Below are 13,254 nucleotides of genomic sequence, written 5' to 3' on the forward strand. Positions count from 1 at the left end.
AGTTCCTTAGTGGAAAGTGATGGGAAAACTTCACTATCAATGCTTATAAGAAGGTAGCTCACAGAACAGAGACATGATAGGAATTCCAGATTATTTGTAAAGAAACTTCTGCCATATATAAACAGTGGAATATTTTACCTGATACCTATTTTCATATGGTCAGTAGTGATGTACAGATAGCATGCAGTACGTACTGAAAATGCATGTGTTTCTGGTATATGTGAGAGAGGTTGGTGCATATAACTGTACTTAAAAACTTAATTTAGTTGTCTGTCATCCAACAATTTAAAAGGTGTTTTAAAAATCTCCCAGAACCCACTGCTTCTGGGAGTGAATCCAAGACTTATGGGGTGAGTGCCCTGGGCACACTGTAACTGAAACAATATACACAGATTCCTCTGCAGATGATTCATTCTGAGTATAGATAAAGCTTTGGAAGTAATGACTTAAATATTCCATTTCAACACAAATGGTGCAAAAAACTGGGAACATGCCAGGCGTATGCACTGCTCCAAGGTTTCAAATACAGCGGGGAAATAAAAAAGGACTATATGAGCTACAAGTAACAAAATGCATGATACTAATATATTTTTATTCCTCAGGAGAAGTATCTTGATTAATATAAAGGGAATCCTACAATCCATTTACGATTTTTGTGATACGCTATGTCCATACTAATAACAAGGTAATACATGTACAACTGCTTGCAAAAATCAGTCTTTTCCAGTTGTGGGATCTGGAGCTTTCCTTAGTTGTATAGCAAAGTTTCAAAGTGCCAAATGATGAAGTGTTTGGCTGCTTTATCCAGATGAACTTTGGGCCAGGTTTGCTGTTTCTGGAAGAGATAGCACAGTGAGGCCTTGTTTTCACAAGAGAGGAGCTCTTAAATGTTGCACAATGCAAACAAGGGCAAAAGTATGTACACAAGTATTTTAACTCTCAACAGGTTTATTTTTTATGTATTTTATGGATTTTAATGGTTCCTAGGAATCATAACTGCAAACTCAGGCAGTAATAGCTCCGTTTAGAAATGAACTCTGTGCAAAGTTTTATGATTTCTGTGACATTTTATGCACTGCTTGGCATAATGTCCTGGAGATGAGTCATCTTTCAGATGGTAGTTAGAGAAGAGTAACTTACCATGTGATATAATACTTCAAATGATGCCTTCTTTATTGGATGAGGGCTGCTCTGTAAATGATGCCTCCTATTTTATTATATTGGCGCATGACATCAGAGGCAGACGTCTGTGGTACAGCAACAGAGGTTGAACCTTCCTTCCAGTATTCCACTATGCTTTGTTACTGTGTGACAGATGGCAGCAGAGGGGCAAGCTGACAAAATGGCATCTGACATGGAAGTGTATACAAAGCAGAGGTGTGTCAATGAATTACTCTATGCAGAAAAAAATGGTATCCATTGACGTTCACTGATGCTTTCTGAATGTTTCTGGAAACCAAACAGTGAATGTTAGCACAGTGAGGTGGTGGGTGGTGCATTTCAGCAGTGGCAACAGCAACAGTGCGTCACCTCCACTGATGCAGGTTTTGACAAGTTCAGCACGCAGGCTCTTGTTCATCACTAGTAAAAATGCATAGCTAATGGTGGTGATTACATTGAAGAATAATGTTTTGTAGCTGAGAATTTGCTCTATGAAATGGTGTTATTGTTATCCGCGTAATAAATAGGAAGCATTATTTTCAGAGTGACTTATGTAATTTTTAACACTACTGCCATGAGCAGGGATGCTAATCACTAAATCCGGCACTGATTCCCTGTGGGGGGAACATCATCTCCAGAACAATTGAACATGCCTTGTCTCAGTGTTACAACCTGGAGGATGCCCTGCCTGTAATGGCTGGCCGAGGGCAACTGAAGGTTTCACTTGATGGGATTTTCAGGCAGTGGTCTTGTTTCCCTCCATAGCTAAGTGACTGCAAAGGAGGTAGGGAAACATTTGGTTTAAATGTCTCAGAAGGAGAAGAGATAATGGGAGAGGAATGAAGAGAGGAGAGCAATATGGTGGAGTTGTAGGCAATGCCAAAGGAAAGAGCAGGAAGTGGCTCTGAACAGGATTTACTGAGCAAACAGATTAGAATTAAACAACAGGAAGAAAGGGCAACTGAAATGTATTTGGCAAGGCCACTTAGATGGGAAAAAAACATGAACTAGTGTGAGGGCAGAAGAGAAAAAGGGGTAATAGACAGATGGAGTTGTTTGTATATAAAACAAGAGGGACTCTGTGACTCCATGGTCAGTGGTAAGCCTGGTTTGGCAATGACAAATCCGACAGGGGGCCAAGATGCTCAAGGAAAAGGGGTTTTTAGGGCACAGGAAGCCAGAAAAGGGACAAAGAATGGAACCTCCTTGTGCTGAGAGAAAAGAACAGTTTAAGTACTGAGGGATAAAGAAAGAGGAAATTAAACGTGACCTGGTTAAAAAAAAAAAAAAACTGTATTGAATATACTATCAATGGCTATACGTAAAAATTAGAGAAATGGGTAAAAATTAGAGAATGCCTGTCTGGGTAAAGAAATTGGGAATTAACTAGGGAGAGTGAAGAATGTGGAAGGAACTAGAGACAAAAGATCAACATGGCACATAGGCAAGACAACAAGAGGCTAGCAGGAGCAGAACAGAGGCGATGTTGCATGGATGAAATCAGCAATTCAGAATATAAAATACTTCTTTATATGTCCTGAACAAGAGCCCAGGTTTCCTGAGTCTTACCATTCCTCTGCAGTCCCCTGGTTATCTGTGAAACCTACAAGAAGAAATCACCATCTGTCACAAGTGTCTCAAAATTTAGGTGCTGACTTCTATCCCTACCAATGCAACTCAGATTCTGGCTATTTAATAATACAGCTAAAATACTGACTTGAACTTATAAATCCAACAGATTCTTTCTAAATCTATACTGTGTTCCTGCGTAAAATCGTGGAACAGTTCAAACACATGGACAGGAGGTATCCAATTAAAATTGCTGGAGGAAATTATTTGACCAAGTCACAAGCATTAATACAGGGCAGTTAAATCTGTGTCATCAACATAGTTTCTTGTTCTTTCCTTTCTTTAATTATATTTGAGAACTGGTGACATATTCTAGAACTTACAGGAGTACCTCTGGGCAACAAATTCTAGGTATAGCAATTTTATATTATTATATTATTGGATAGAATTATTTGCCCAAATGCTAATTTCTGTAATCTGTGCTATGTAAGAACATAGCCACAAAGGATGGCTGCAGACTGAATTTGATTTTTCTCTGATTGTTAACAGCTGTGTATTACTACAACATACTCCAGTGCCTTTCCAGGAAATAGTTCTTGGATGCCTGTATTTAGAACTATTCACTATAATCAGATGAATATCTGTGGTGTATGAACACTTATGCAGATAGTGAACATTTTTATTTCTGCAGGTCTTTTGTTGTAGATAATTTTTTAATTTCTCAGCTTTTTAGTTTGCTGAGAAGTTGAAGAATGAAATACAGAAGGCAGTGGATTTTTGTGCTGAGACTCAAGAAAAGCTTTAGTCACAATGCTGGTTCACTTCAAGACACCAAATCAAGTCTTAAACTTGAGCGTATTACTAATAGGGTCTCATTGTACAGGATTTCTTCTTGCTCAAGCATTTTGTGGAGTGCAGTGCAAGTATTTGCTCTAACTAGCAGATGAGAAGATGCTGAATGAAAATGAGCAATGAGTCTGAACAAGCTTGAAGTCCTAGAAAATTCCTGTTACTCAAACCTTTTAACTCTCTTATCTTCACACACACTTACAACGGAAAAAAAAAAAAAAAAAAAAAAAAAAAAAAAAGAAGAAACAAAACAACAGAATATAATCACCCAGGTGAACCTTCCTGGATTGTCTCCCAAGGAAGATTTTCAGCCTGGAACATACTGCACAGGTAAATTGGCTTTGATATTCTTTTATTATGTTTTTCTTTTCTACTTCCAAGACTCATCACAAGGGAAGTAGCAGGTGAAGACTGACTCATATCAGAAAGCTAGCCTTTAAAATCTAACCACAAACGAACTAATCACGACTGCATTAACAGAGGAAATCTAGTTCTAATCATATTGTTTCTTATTAAAAATGGGAATAGGGAATTCTGGAGTGAGTCATGTTGCAATATGACTGAATATTGGAGTTCATAACTTCCAGAATATATCTAGTAGATTTAGAGAAAGAAAGGTGTGGGAATACAAGAAATACTATTCAGGGCAGCAGCTCTGAAACAAGATAAACAGCATGAGAAAGCAAGGCTGAGAACCAAGGACATCTCTAAAAGAAGAGAGAAGCAAAAGGAACAGCCTACGGCTCTGATTGGATGAGCACTTATATGCACAGTTAAGGGGTGTTTGTGGAATACTTTGTTGACATGTGAAGGCAGATGGGAAAGTGGTAAGGGAGGATGGGAAAGCTAAAAAAGGCAACTTGTGAATGTATATAAGTGAGAACCTGTAATAAATGATTTGGATCGTTTGCATCTGAGTCTGTGCCTCATTGCCACAGAAAGTTGCATTACGTTTAGACTATGGAGCCTTTTGTGCCTCATTGGAGACTTGAAGCCAGCAAAAAAAAAAAAAAAAAAAAGACTGAATATTTCTTACAGAAATTTCCTTCTGTGGTACATTCAAGTGAAATTTTAAAACTCAAAAGTTGCCTAGAAGCTTTTTGATTTTTCTGTAGAAAGTAGGACCTTCACATTATACCTTTTCAAGCCTTTGTTGATTACCTATCTCTCAAATGGTTAAAGCTGAGGCCTGAAGACATTGCTGTTATAATCCTGCCTGCATGTCTTGCTTTACTGTTACAGTGTCTATGGGCTCCTGCATGAAAGCCCAGGTTTTCAAAGAAAAGAATGAGTGATAACCCAAACATCCCTGAACCCTCGTCCTGGATCTGCAATCCTCATTAGAATGATAGGATACGTTATAGCAAAGCACTTCATTACGACATGGTGTTACTGAGAAACATCAGTAAATTCTGTCCATGGAAGAACTGACTGGGAGTCAGACAGTGTGAGAGAGCCTCGTGCAAGGTAATGCAGAACTTACATGAAGTTATGCTCTATAAAGTAAAAGTCGACTGTAGGGAGAACTTTGTTGGTATCTGTCACTCATCACTTGGTAATTTTACAAGTAAACTCTAATGTGCTGTTGCACTTACATCCTGAGTTATTTTAAAGATCATGTCACTATGCAGGTCTTATGCATATACAGTGCTGGAAGTAAAAATTCAAGGTTTACTTAGAAAATTCATCTCTATATTCAATCATAGTTAAACTCAAAGTGAACTGACACTGGCTTTTGAAAACATACTTTGAATTTTTGATAGTATCTTCCTTCTTCAAAGCATTTTACAAACTATTCTGCTTTCAGAGATGACAAACTAGTAAGATCCAGCCAGCTCTGCATTAGAAAAGAGCAAGCAACTATCAGGGAGTAACTAGAAGCTCAATTGTGCATGTAGATGGAATTTTATCTCAATCAACAAGGGCATGCAGGTTTTCTGTAGTAAATTAAGACATGAGTCTGTTAAGCTCAATAAGCTCAATAATTATCATTGTGAATTTTGCTGGTTTTCTTTTTGACCATGAGGGTCTGGCATATGTATTGTAGGATTCACTCTATCAAAACTTACTAAACAGCTGAAAAATCGGACTCAGTGCTTCCCCTAGCCAAAACCAACCAGCTGGACTGCTTATCCTGATTACATCCCTTTCAGTGGTATTCACAGAGGTAGCAATTAAAGCCCAAAATAAGCCACGGAATGAATATATTGTTTGGTACACTTGGATAAGCATATGGATTTAGTATAATATGGGAGATTAACCTGAGGATGAATCAAGTGGTGAGCTTCTACAGTTATTTAATTTAAAATGTGTTCTGCCTGTCACCAAGTTACTCACTTGCAGCAACAGTACACACCTTTCCTTGTTGCTTCTTGAAAGAAACTCCTGTGTATTTCAAAGTTTCCATTTCAACGCATTTTACCCTTCTCTTCTCAGTATGGCTTTTGCTACTGAGCTTTTTTTCCCCAATTTTCTAGCAACATTATTTGCTTGTCTCTGTCATACACAGCTTGAATTATAATAAGAAAATATAATTAAAAATGTAATGAAAAAATACACTGTTGCTTATTGTTGTAGATTTGGAAAATTATACTAAAGCTCCTTTTGATTGTGTTTTGTGTGACTATGTTTGGATCTTATTTGGTTGGAAAATATTAATATTCTTCACCCTTAGTGAATTTACAACTCCTTGTGAGCAAATCTAGAGCTTACGTAATTTATTACTGTTATGATTACTGTTGTTTTTGAATAAGTTATTGTTGTCTGAGAATGTAAAAGGGGCAAGACGTACTGGGAAAAAGTAATAACATTTATGAAAAAAAAAAGATTTGAGGGCTTTTCTTTATAAATATTTCTTTTCAGTTTAAAATTAATGTGAAACAAAGAATATTAGGTATCATAAGTCGAGGGAATGGGTCTGACCTTGAGTCAACTCAGGAAAATATTTAGCAAGCCTTTGTGACTCCTATCTTCAGCTGTAAAAATATTCAGAGATATTTATCAAATTATTTATAATACATTCCAACTGTACTGCAAGGCAGTGTCAAATAGCATTCCAAGCACAAAAATGCTGGTTTATCACTGAGGCTTCAGAGCACAATATCGCTGGCTCTTTTAAAACAGAACAGGTTTGACTTTCAGGTGTACCGACCCCAAAATGCCAGCATGTTAAATTGTCTTTTGAACTGAGTGGCCATCGTGAATGGTGAAAGGCAAAAGAGCTGGAAGTACTGCAGAGCTTCTCTTAACTCCCTCAGTCTTGAATTTTCAGGTGAGACTGTAGCCTCGTTCATCGTTCTCCCTTTCTGTTCTCTCTGATCCTGTCCTCCATCTTCCTTATAACTATGAATATGAATCTCCACATTGTTTTTTAAGACTTTCTGGGGACACTACGATGTAGTAATATAAAAAATGACAAAGTGAGAAGCAATGTCTACGGAAGATTACATACTTATAGTTCATAAGGACACAGTGCTCTTATATAAACTAGAAGTTGTTAAAGTCAGTGGGCTGAATACAAATTTACTTGTACAAGTATCACAGGATGTGGAGTGGTTTTTTTGTTCCAGTTGTAAAACTGGCTGTCTTTATCAAAATTCTTCCTAAAACTATGCCAGAATGTCAATACAACTGACATTTAATAGACAAAAGAGAATGCTTGTATACATGCATACAACATTTCTGAATCCTGACTGAACCCCAAAACAGTGGGACTACAGGAAAAAACCAAAATCATCTACAGCCTATGCTTAGGAAACTTATGCCAATAAGCACTTCAGAAGTCTGTTACCCAGAACATGGTATCATGTTATCCAGAAGAGATTAAAATCAAGCAATGTCACATTTTCATAAGTTTTACAGCTGGAACTGGGGGAGCAGTTCTTGCTGAAAGGACCCTTAGGTGCAGCATGCCTTTGCTCATCTTGGGTTTTCCTTACATATCTGAGTCCTCTCAAGGCATGGCCTAATTAAACACACAGCATGGCAAATAAACCTGGAAACTGCTGCTAGAAAATAGAATGGAACTGAGATAAATGTTATTGAGCAAATACTATAATAAATAAAGACGGAACTTGAGCTTTTAGACTTTGCTTTTAAGAGAACTTAAAAAAAAAAAAAAAGTGATTTGAAGAGGATGAGAGCTGTAGCTGTTGGCTTTCAAACATGGCTAGATAAAGCAGGCTATCTGTGTCTGAATAACACGCTGTTTTGCTGTCCCTGCAGACAGTACGTGCCACCTGCTGTGAGCACATCCCAATGCTATGCTCAAATCAACACAAATCGCTCAACCCTACCCATGGATGCATGCACTGATGGTAATTAAATGGTGTCTTTTCTTCCTTTTCTTTGTTGTTTTCTCATCAGTCTAATACTTGATCATTTTTAATAGTTGTATCATCTGTGATTTCAATAGCACTAACACCATTAATCTTCAAGGTTACCCCTCCCCTTTCTGTAACTGCAGACGAGTAGACTGCTAACCTATATTTTTGCCTTTAAAGTGTTTTTGGGATTTTTAGAGGCGTGCAAACATTGCTCGGCTCCATTTTAGGAGCTGAAGAGAAGTACGGGAGCGTCTCACACTTTGCCGACATCCCTTAACATACGCGGGAACGGGCCTGTGGAACTCAGGTGCCTCTCCCACCTGACAGCTCTGACTGCCTGCCTGCCTTTCATTTAAGGAGAAAACGTCTTGCAGTTCCAAGAGCGGGAGGGAGTGACGAGGGGAACAATTCATAGCAGAGGACGGAAGCTCCGGCCAGGGGCAGCACCCGCCACACTGCTCAGGGAGGGCACCGTCTGAGGCGGAACACCGCACACGGGGCAGCTGTTTCCTAGCCGGCGGGGAAAGCTAAGGAAGAAGCAATGCGAGACCGCTGCCCTGAGGTAACGCACTGGGCGGGGCGGCGCGAGGGGCGCTATGGCGGCGGGAGGCGGGGCAGCTCGGCGCTGCCCGCAGCAGGTGGCTCGGGGCGGGGCGTGCAGTGCCGCTTTACCGCCGCCGCCGTTACTACGGAATCTGGAGTGGGCGTCCGTGTGGCTGCTCCGTGTTGGTGCCAGCTGCTGCTCCGTGAAGTGCTGAACGGATAAAAGCAAAAACCAAAGCCTACAATATTGGCGTTGACAGCGTCACGGGACGCGAATGTTAAGAAGTTTTGGCAAGTTACTCGTGTGATTATTAAAGCTTTTTTGGAGACGTCTTCCCAAACACTTTGCTGGATGGGGTAGTGGAACAACGCAGTTCTTTTCTGAGGAAACAATTTGCGTTTCCTTCGTGAATCTTTTATTGCACTGTGAACCCTTCAGAGATGTAGGAAATATCCAAATCATTTTCTAGGACGGTATCTCTGATAAAGCAGATTTTATTCGCAGTTGCAATGGCGAATAAGAGAAAACAGGGTTACATCTTTTTATCCCCTACTGCCTGACACTTACTTCTTTCTGCCCTAGTTCCTCATTGGCTGAGTACTGCAGGTTCACACTCTTTCACATCGCTTCACTAATCATACAAATACCAAGTAAATATAAATCTTTGCCGCCCAAACACAAATATTTTAATTGTTTAATTGCCTTCTAACAATTGTTTTTGGATGCCTGTTTTATAACATAAACATAGTCTCTTGATTGTTTAATTACACCCCCCCCCCCCCCCCCCTTTTAACATTTGTAACCCTTTACACTAAGTCATTGTTCTGGTCATTCATCTGTCCTTACATAGAGATAAGCTCGGAAGGAGGATAGAGTGGAGTATCTTGGAGCCTGTCCATGGCATCCTAACATTCCCACAGAGTGGGACAGTTCTGCTTTGTGTAGAGGCCCTGACTCCTCGTAAGTTTGTTAAATGTATTTCGCTTCTGCCGGTCTAATGAACAACGTTACAATATGTTTTCTAGTTCAGAATACTATACCCACATTGTTTAGAACATTTAAAATCTACTGCAGCTTTGTGAGAACGAATCTGTTAGGTAATTCAGTAATTATGTTTCTAAAAATGTTACTAATATGTGTATGTTATTCTTACTTTCCGCATTAGTTATTTCTAAGAATATGTTACAACTTAATTCTTTAGCTCAATTGCTCTTTTCCATTGTTCACTGCAAAAACAACACTTTCCACAACAGAGGACTTTGTTCTGTAGATTTTAACGTGTTTTGCTGTAAGTTGGTTGTTGTCTGTGCTCTGAACGTGCCGGAGCTCTTCATAGCACAGCGTGTTGTAGGATACTGATAGTGAAAGAAAATAGCTTGGAGATAACATTGTAAGAAAAAAGCTCATTTGCAGATGGGGTCTGTGTTGGTTTTCCTCAGAAATGCTGATGTCCCTCTGTCATAGGGAGCTTTTAATTTCCCTTCTTAGTCAGATGATTTCCAGACATAGGCCTCTTGCTTCCAAATGAGCTTTCAGCATGCGAACCTTGGAGTTGGCAAGCAGCCTTGTGAACTGTAGGCTCTGGCAGGGTGCTTTCTTGAGGGATCGGGGTCTGCAGTCTGCATTTTCCACAACCACACACTGAGAAGTGTTTCAAAGCCAAAAAAAAAAAAAAAAAAAAAAACCCAAAACATCCTTATATTTAAAAAAAAATTAAAAAAAAAATAAATAAATAAAATTAAGGAAGAAACATAGCCACAAAAATTAACGTAATGAAACTTGGGGATTTCTAAGTGATGATGCTGTAGCCAAAGTTTCTTGCCAATATGCAGTTTGTTACAGGCTTCAGATTTAAATTGGCTTTAGAAGATTATTGGAGAGTTAAAGGATGTTTTCTGTACTTAGAGATTGTTGTAGAAGGGTGACATTTGAGATCTTATGCCTGATGAAGGATCTTCTTGTGAGAAGGAGTGTTATAGCAGCTCACTAATCCTGTGTGGGAACAACAGAGACAAAGATCTGTACTACGTGGATTTCAGGATGGGGAGAGATGCTGAATTGCCTGAGTACATCCTGTTAAACTGTAAAACAAATGAGATCAGAATCCTGACTATTTAGGTTCTGTTTTTCTGTATCTATCATATTTACCACGTAGAGCATAGGGGAAATATTTCTGTGGTTTCATGGATTTCAGAGTATGAGACACAACTGCAATTTTGATGACAACAGTTAAAAAAAGAGTAACTTCTGAGTGTCTTAGTTCTAGATTTGTGGTTGCTAGCTGAACTCCATTATAACAATGTGTTTTGAATAAGTAGCTGAAACTTGTTCTGTCTTCTAAATATATCAGTTTCAGTGAGTTAGAAGGTAGAATCAGAAATTTCATTTCATGTCTGATTTCAAGTGGACTGCTCGCTCGGATCCTTCTGCTTGATTCTATTTCTCCTGGGTCAGCTTGTGTGAATAATGTGTACAACATGACACATTAGAGATGACAACTTACAGGGTTTTGCAGTGAGGATCGTAGCTGCCTGCTCTAATATTTGTAACCTTGCTTTAGTAGCGTCTCTGTGTTAAACTGTACTGTAGAAATAGGAATTGTTAATTGCCTTGATGTTTTTAATTAGACTCCTTCTAGTAACTGGTGAGCTTCTTGTTTGGAAAGAAATATGTTTTAATTTGTTGAGCCTGTTTTATAGCATTTTGAATATGTAATTTGGTTTTTGGTAATAAAACTGTAGTATTTGTTTTAGGCTGCACCCAGTTGTTCTACAGAACACACAGTACAAAAATTCTGTACATGTAGCTGCTGTTCTGTAAGTGCCTAATATCTGGATTTCTTTTGGATTCCTATGTGAAAGTGGTTTTTGTTTGTTTTTCAAAAAGGGAAAGCTTTTTTTTAAAGAAATGTTAAGACTTACATTTTATTTTTTGCATCAGTTTGGTTTTGATTTTATTTTTAGGTAATGTAATAAATTTCTGACCATGGAAGACTTAGTGCTGGGGCAAAACAAACAAGCAAACAAAAAGAAACAACAAGACAACAATACAAGGAGAACCTTGCACTTATTTACTTGAAATGAATAAACATTTTTGTGGGTATGATAAAATTTCTTTAGTTTAGATACAAATATATTTTAGTTCTGTTTCCATTAACTTCAAAATATCAGTTGGCTGAGCTAACAAGGAATCATAGGAGTCAGCACTCATACATCAGCTTTCTTTCTATGAGTGTGTTACTTAACTGATAAAGAGATTATTGATTTTAAAATAGTTGCTGGAAAAAAAAAAAAAAGAAAAGAAAAAAAAAAGAAAAGAAAAGAAAAAAAAAAGAAAAAAAAAAAAACAAACAGGGACGTATCTGTCTTTAAATCTGGCCTTTTCCAAGGCAGATGCATGAAGAATTATTTTACTTTTTGTTTTAGATTTCAGAGATGGATTTATCAGAAAGGCCAACATTGTGAAGTGAACAAACATCCAGTTAACTAGTGTTGCAAAGGTTAATTACAAAACTGTTAATGAAAATCTGGAAACACAGTGGAAATGCATTACTGAAAATGGGGCATGAGAACATCATGTCTGAAAGTGTGAAATGATCTTTAGAAACTGGTTTCTTGACTAATCGTGTGCTTCATGCTCAGTTAATTTGTTAATGAGGAATAAATAACATTCTAGTTGAGAGAAAACAATTTGTGCTGAATGTAGTTGGAAGACAAGGGAATTACCAGCAATGTTTTCTTTGTTAGCATTAGCTAAAAGCCTTCGAAAAAGGGAAACATAACCCCCATTTTGAAGAAGGGAAAAATAGAAGACCCCAGGGAACTACAGGCCAGTCAGTCTCACCTTTGTGCATGGCAAGATCATGGAGCAGATCTTCTGAAGACCCCACTAACACACGTGGAAAATAAAGATGAGGTGATTGGTGGTAAGCAACGTGGCTTCATCATGCTTGACAAACTTGGTGGCCTTTTATGATGGAGTTACAGCATCAGTGGATAAAGGAAGAGCAACTGACATCACCTACTTAGACTTGTGCAAAACATTTGATACTGTCCCACATGATATCCTGATCACTGAAATGGAGAAAAATGGATTTGATGGAGGGACCACTCACGGGATAAGGAATTGGCTGGATGGTTGCACTCAGAGTTGCAGTCAACAGCTCAGTGTCCAAGTGGACACTATTGATGAGTGGTGTTCCTCAGGGATCAGTGCTTGGGATCAGTGTTGTTTAACATCTTTGTCAGCAACACAAACAGTGGGATCAAGTGCACCCTCAGTAAGTTTGCAGATGACACCAAGCTGAGTGGTGCAGCTGGAACTCCAGAGGGAAGGGATGCTATCCAGAGGGACCTAGAGAAATTTGAGAGGTGGGCCTATGCTAACCTCATGAAGTTCAGCCAGGCCAGGTGCAAGGTCCTGCACCTTGGTTGGGGCAATACCAAACACAGATACAAGTTGGGTGGAGCATGGCTTGAGAGCAGCCCTAAGGAGTAGGATTTGGGGGTGCTGGTTGATGAAAGACTCAACATGAGCTGGCAATGTGTGCTTGCAACCCAGAAAGCCAACTGCATCCCGGCTTGCATCAAGAGAAGTATGGCCAACAGGTGATGATTCTCTCTCTCTACCCTGCATCCAGTTCTGGGGCATGCAACACAAGAATGACATAAAGCTCTTGGAGCGGTTCCAGAGGAGGGCTATGAAGATGACCACAGGGCTTGAGCACCTCTCCTTCAAGGACAGACTGAGAGAGCTGGGGCTCTTCAGCCTAGAAAGAAGGGCTCTGGAGGCTTCCAGAACTTGAAG

General features: G+C 39.0%; 1 protein-coding gene across 2 annotated transcripts in view; it reads left to right on the forward strand.

The window, feature by feature from the left end:
* Nucleotides 1-6,697: 6,697 nt before the first annotated feature.
* RIBC2 (RIB43A domain with coiled-coils 2) overlaps nucleotides 6,698-13,254 on the forward strand; it is a 54,996-nt gene continuing 48,439 nt past the window's right edge. Inside the window, exons 1-3 of one of the 2 annotated variants that reach the window (XM_090147380.1) lie at nucleotides 6,698-6,850; nucleotides 7,804-7,895; nucleotides 8,262-8,466. In XM_090147380.1, the coding sequence (XP_090003506.1) occupies nucleotides 8,446-8,466 (21 nt within the window). In that variant the 5' untranslated portion in view covers nucleotides 6,698-6,850; nucleotides 7,804-7,895; nucleotides 8,262-8,445. Of the gene's footprint in view, nucleotides 6,851-7,803; nucleotides 8,467-13,254 lie in introns of both variants that reach the window. The other variant, XM_090147385.1, reaches the window with a different exon arrangement.

This window comes from Phasianus colchicus, chromosome 1 (genome assembly GCF_987193195.1).
Source record: "Phasianus colchicus chromosome 1, bPhaCol1.hap1.1, whole genome shotgun sequence".
In the NCBI taxonomy this organism is placed as follows: domain Eukaryota; kingdom Metazoa; phylum Chordata; class Aves; order Galliformes; family Phasianidae; genus Phasianus; species Phasianus colchicus.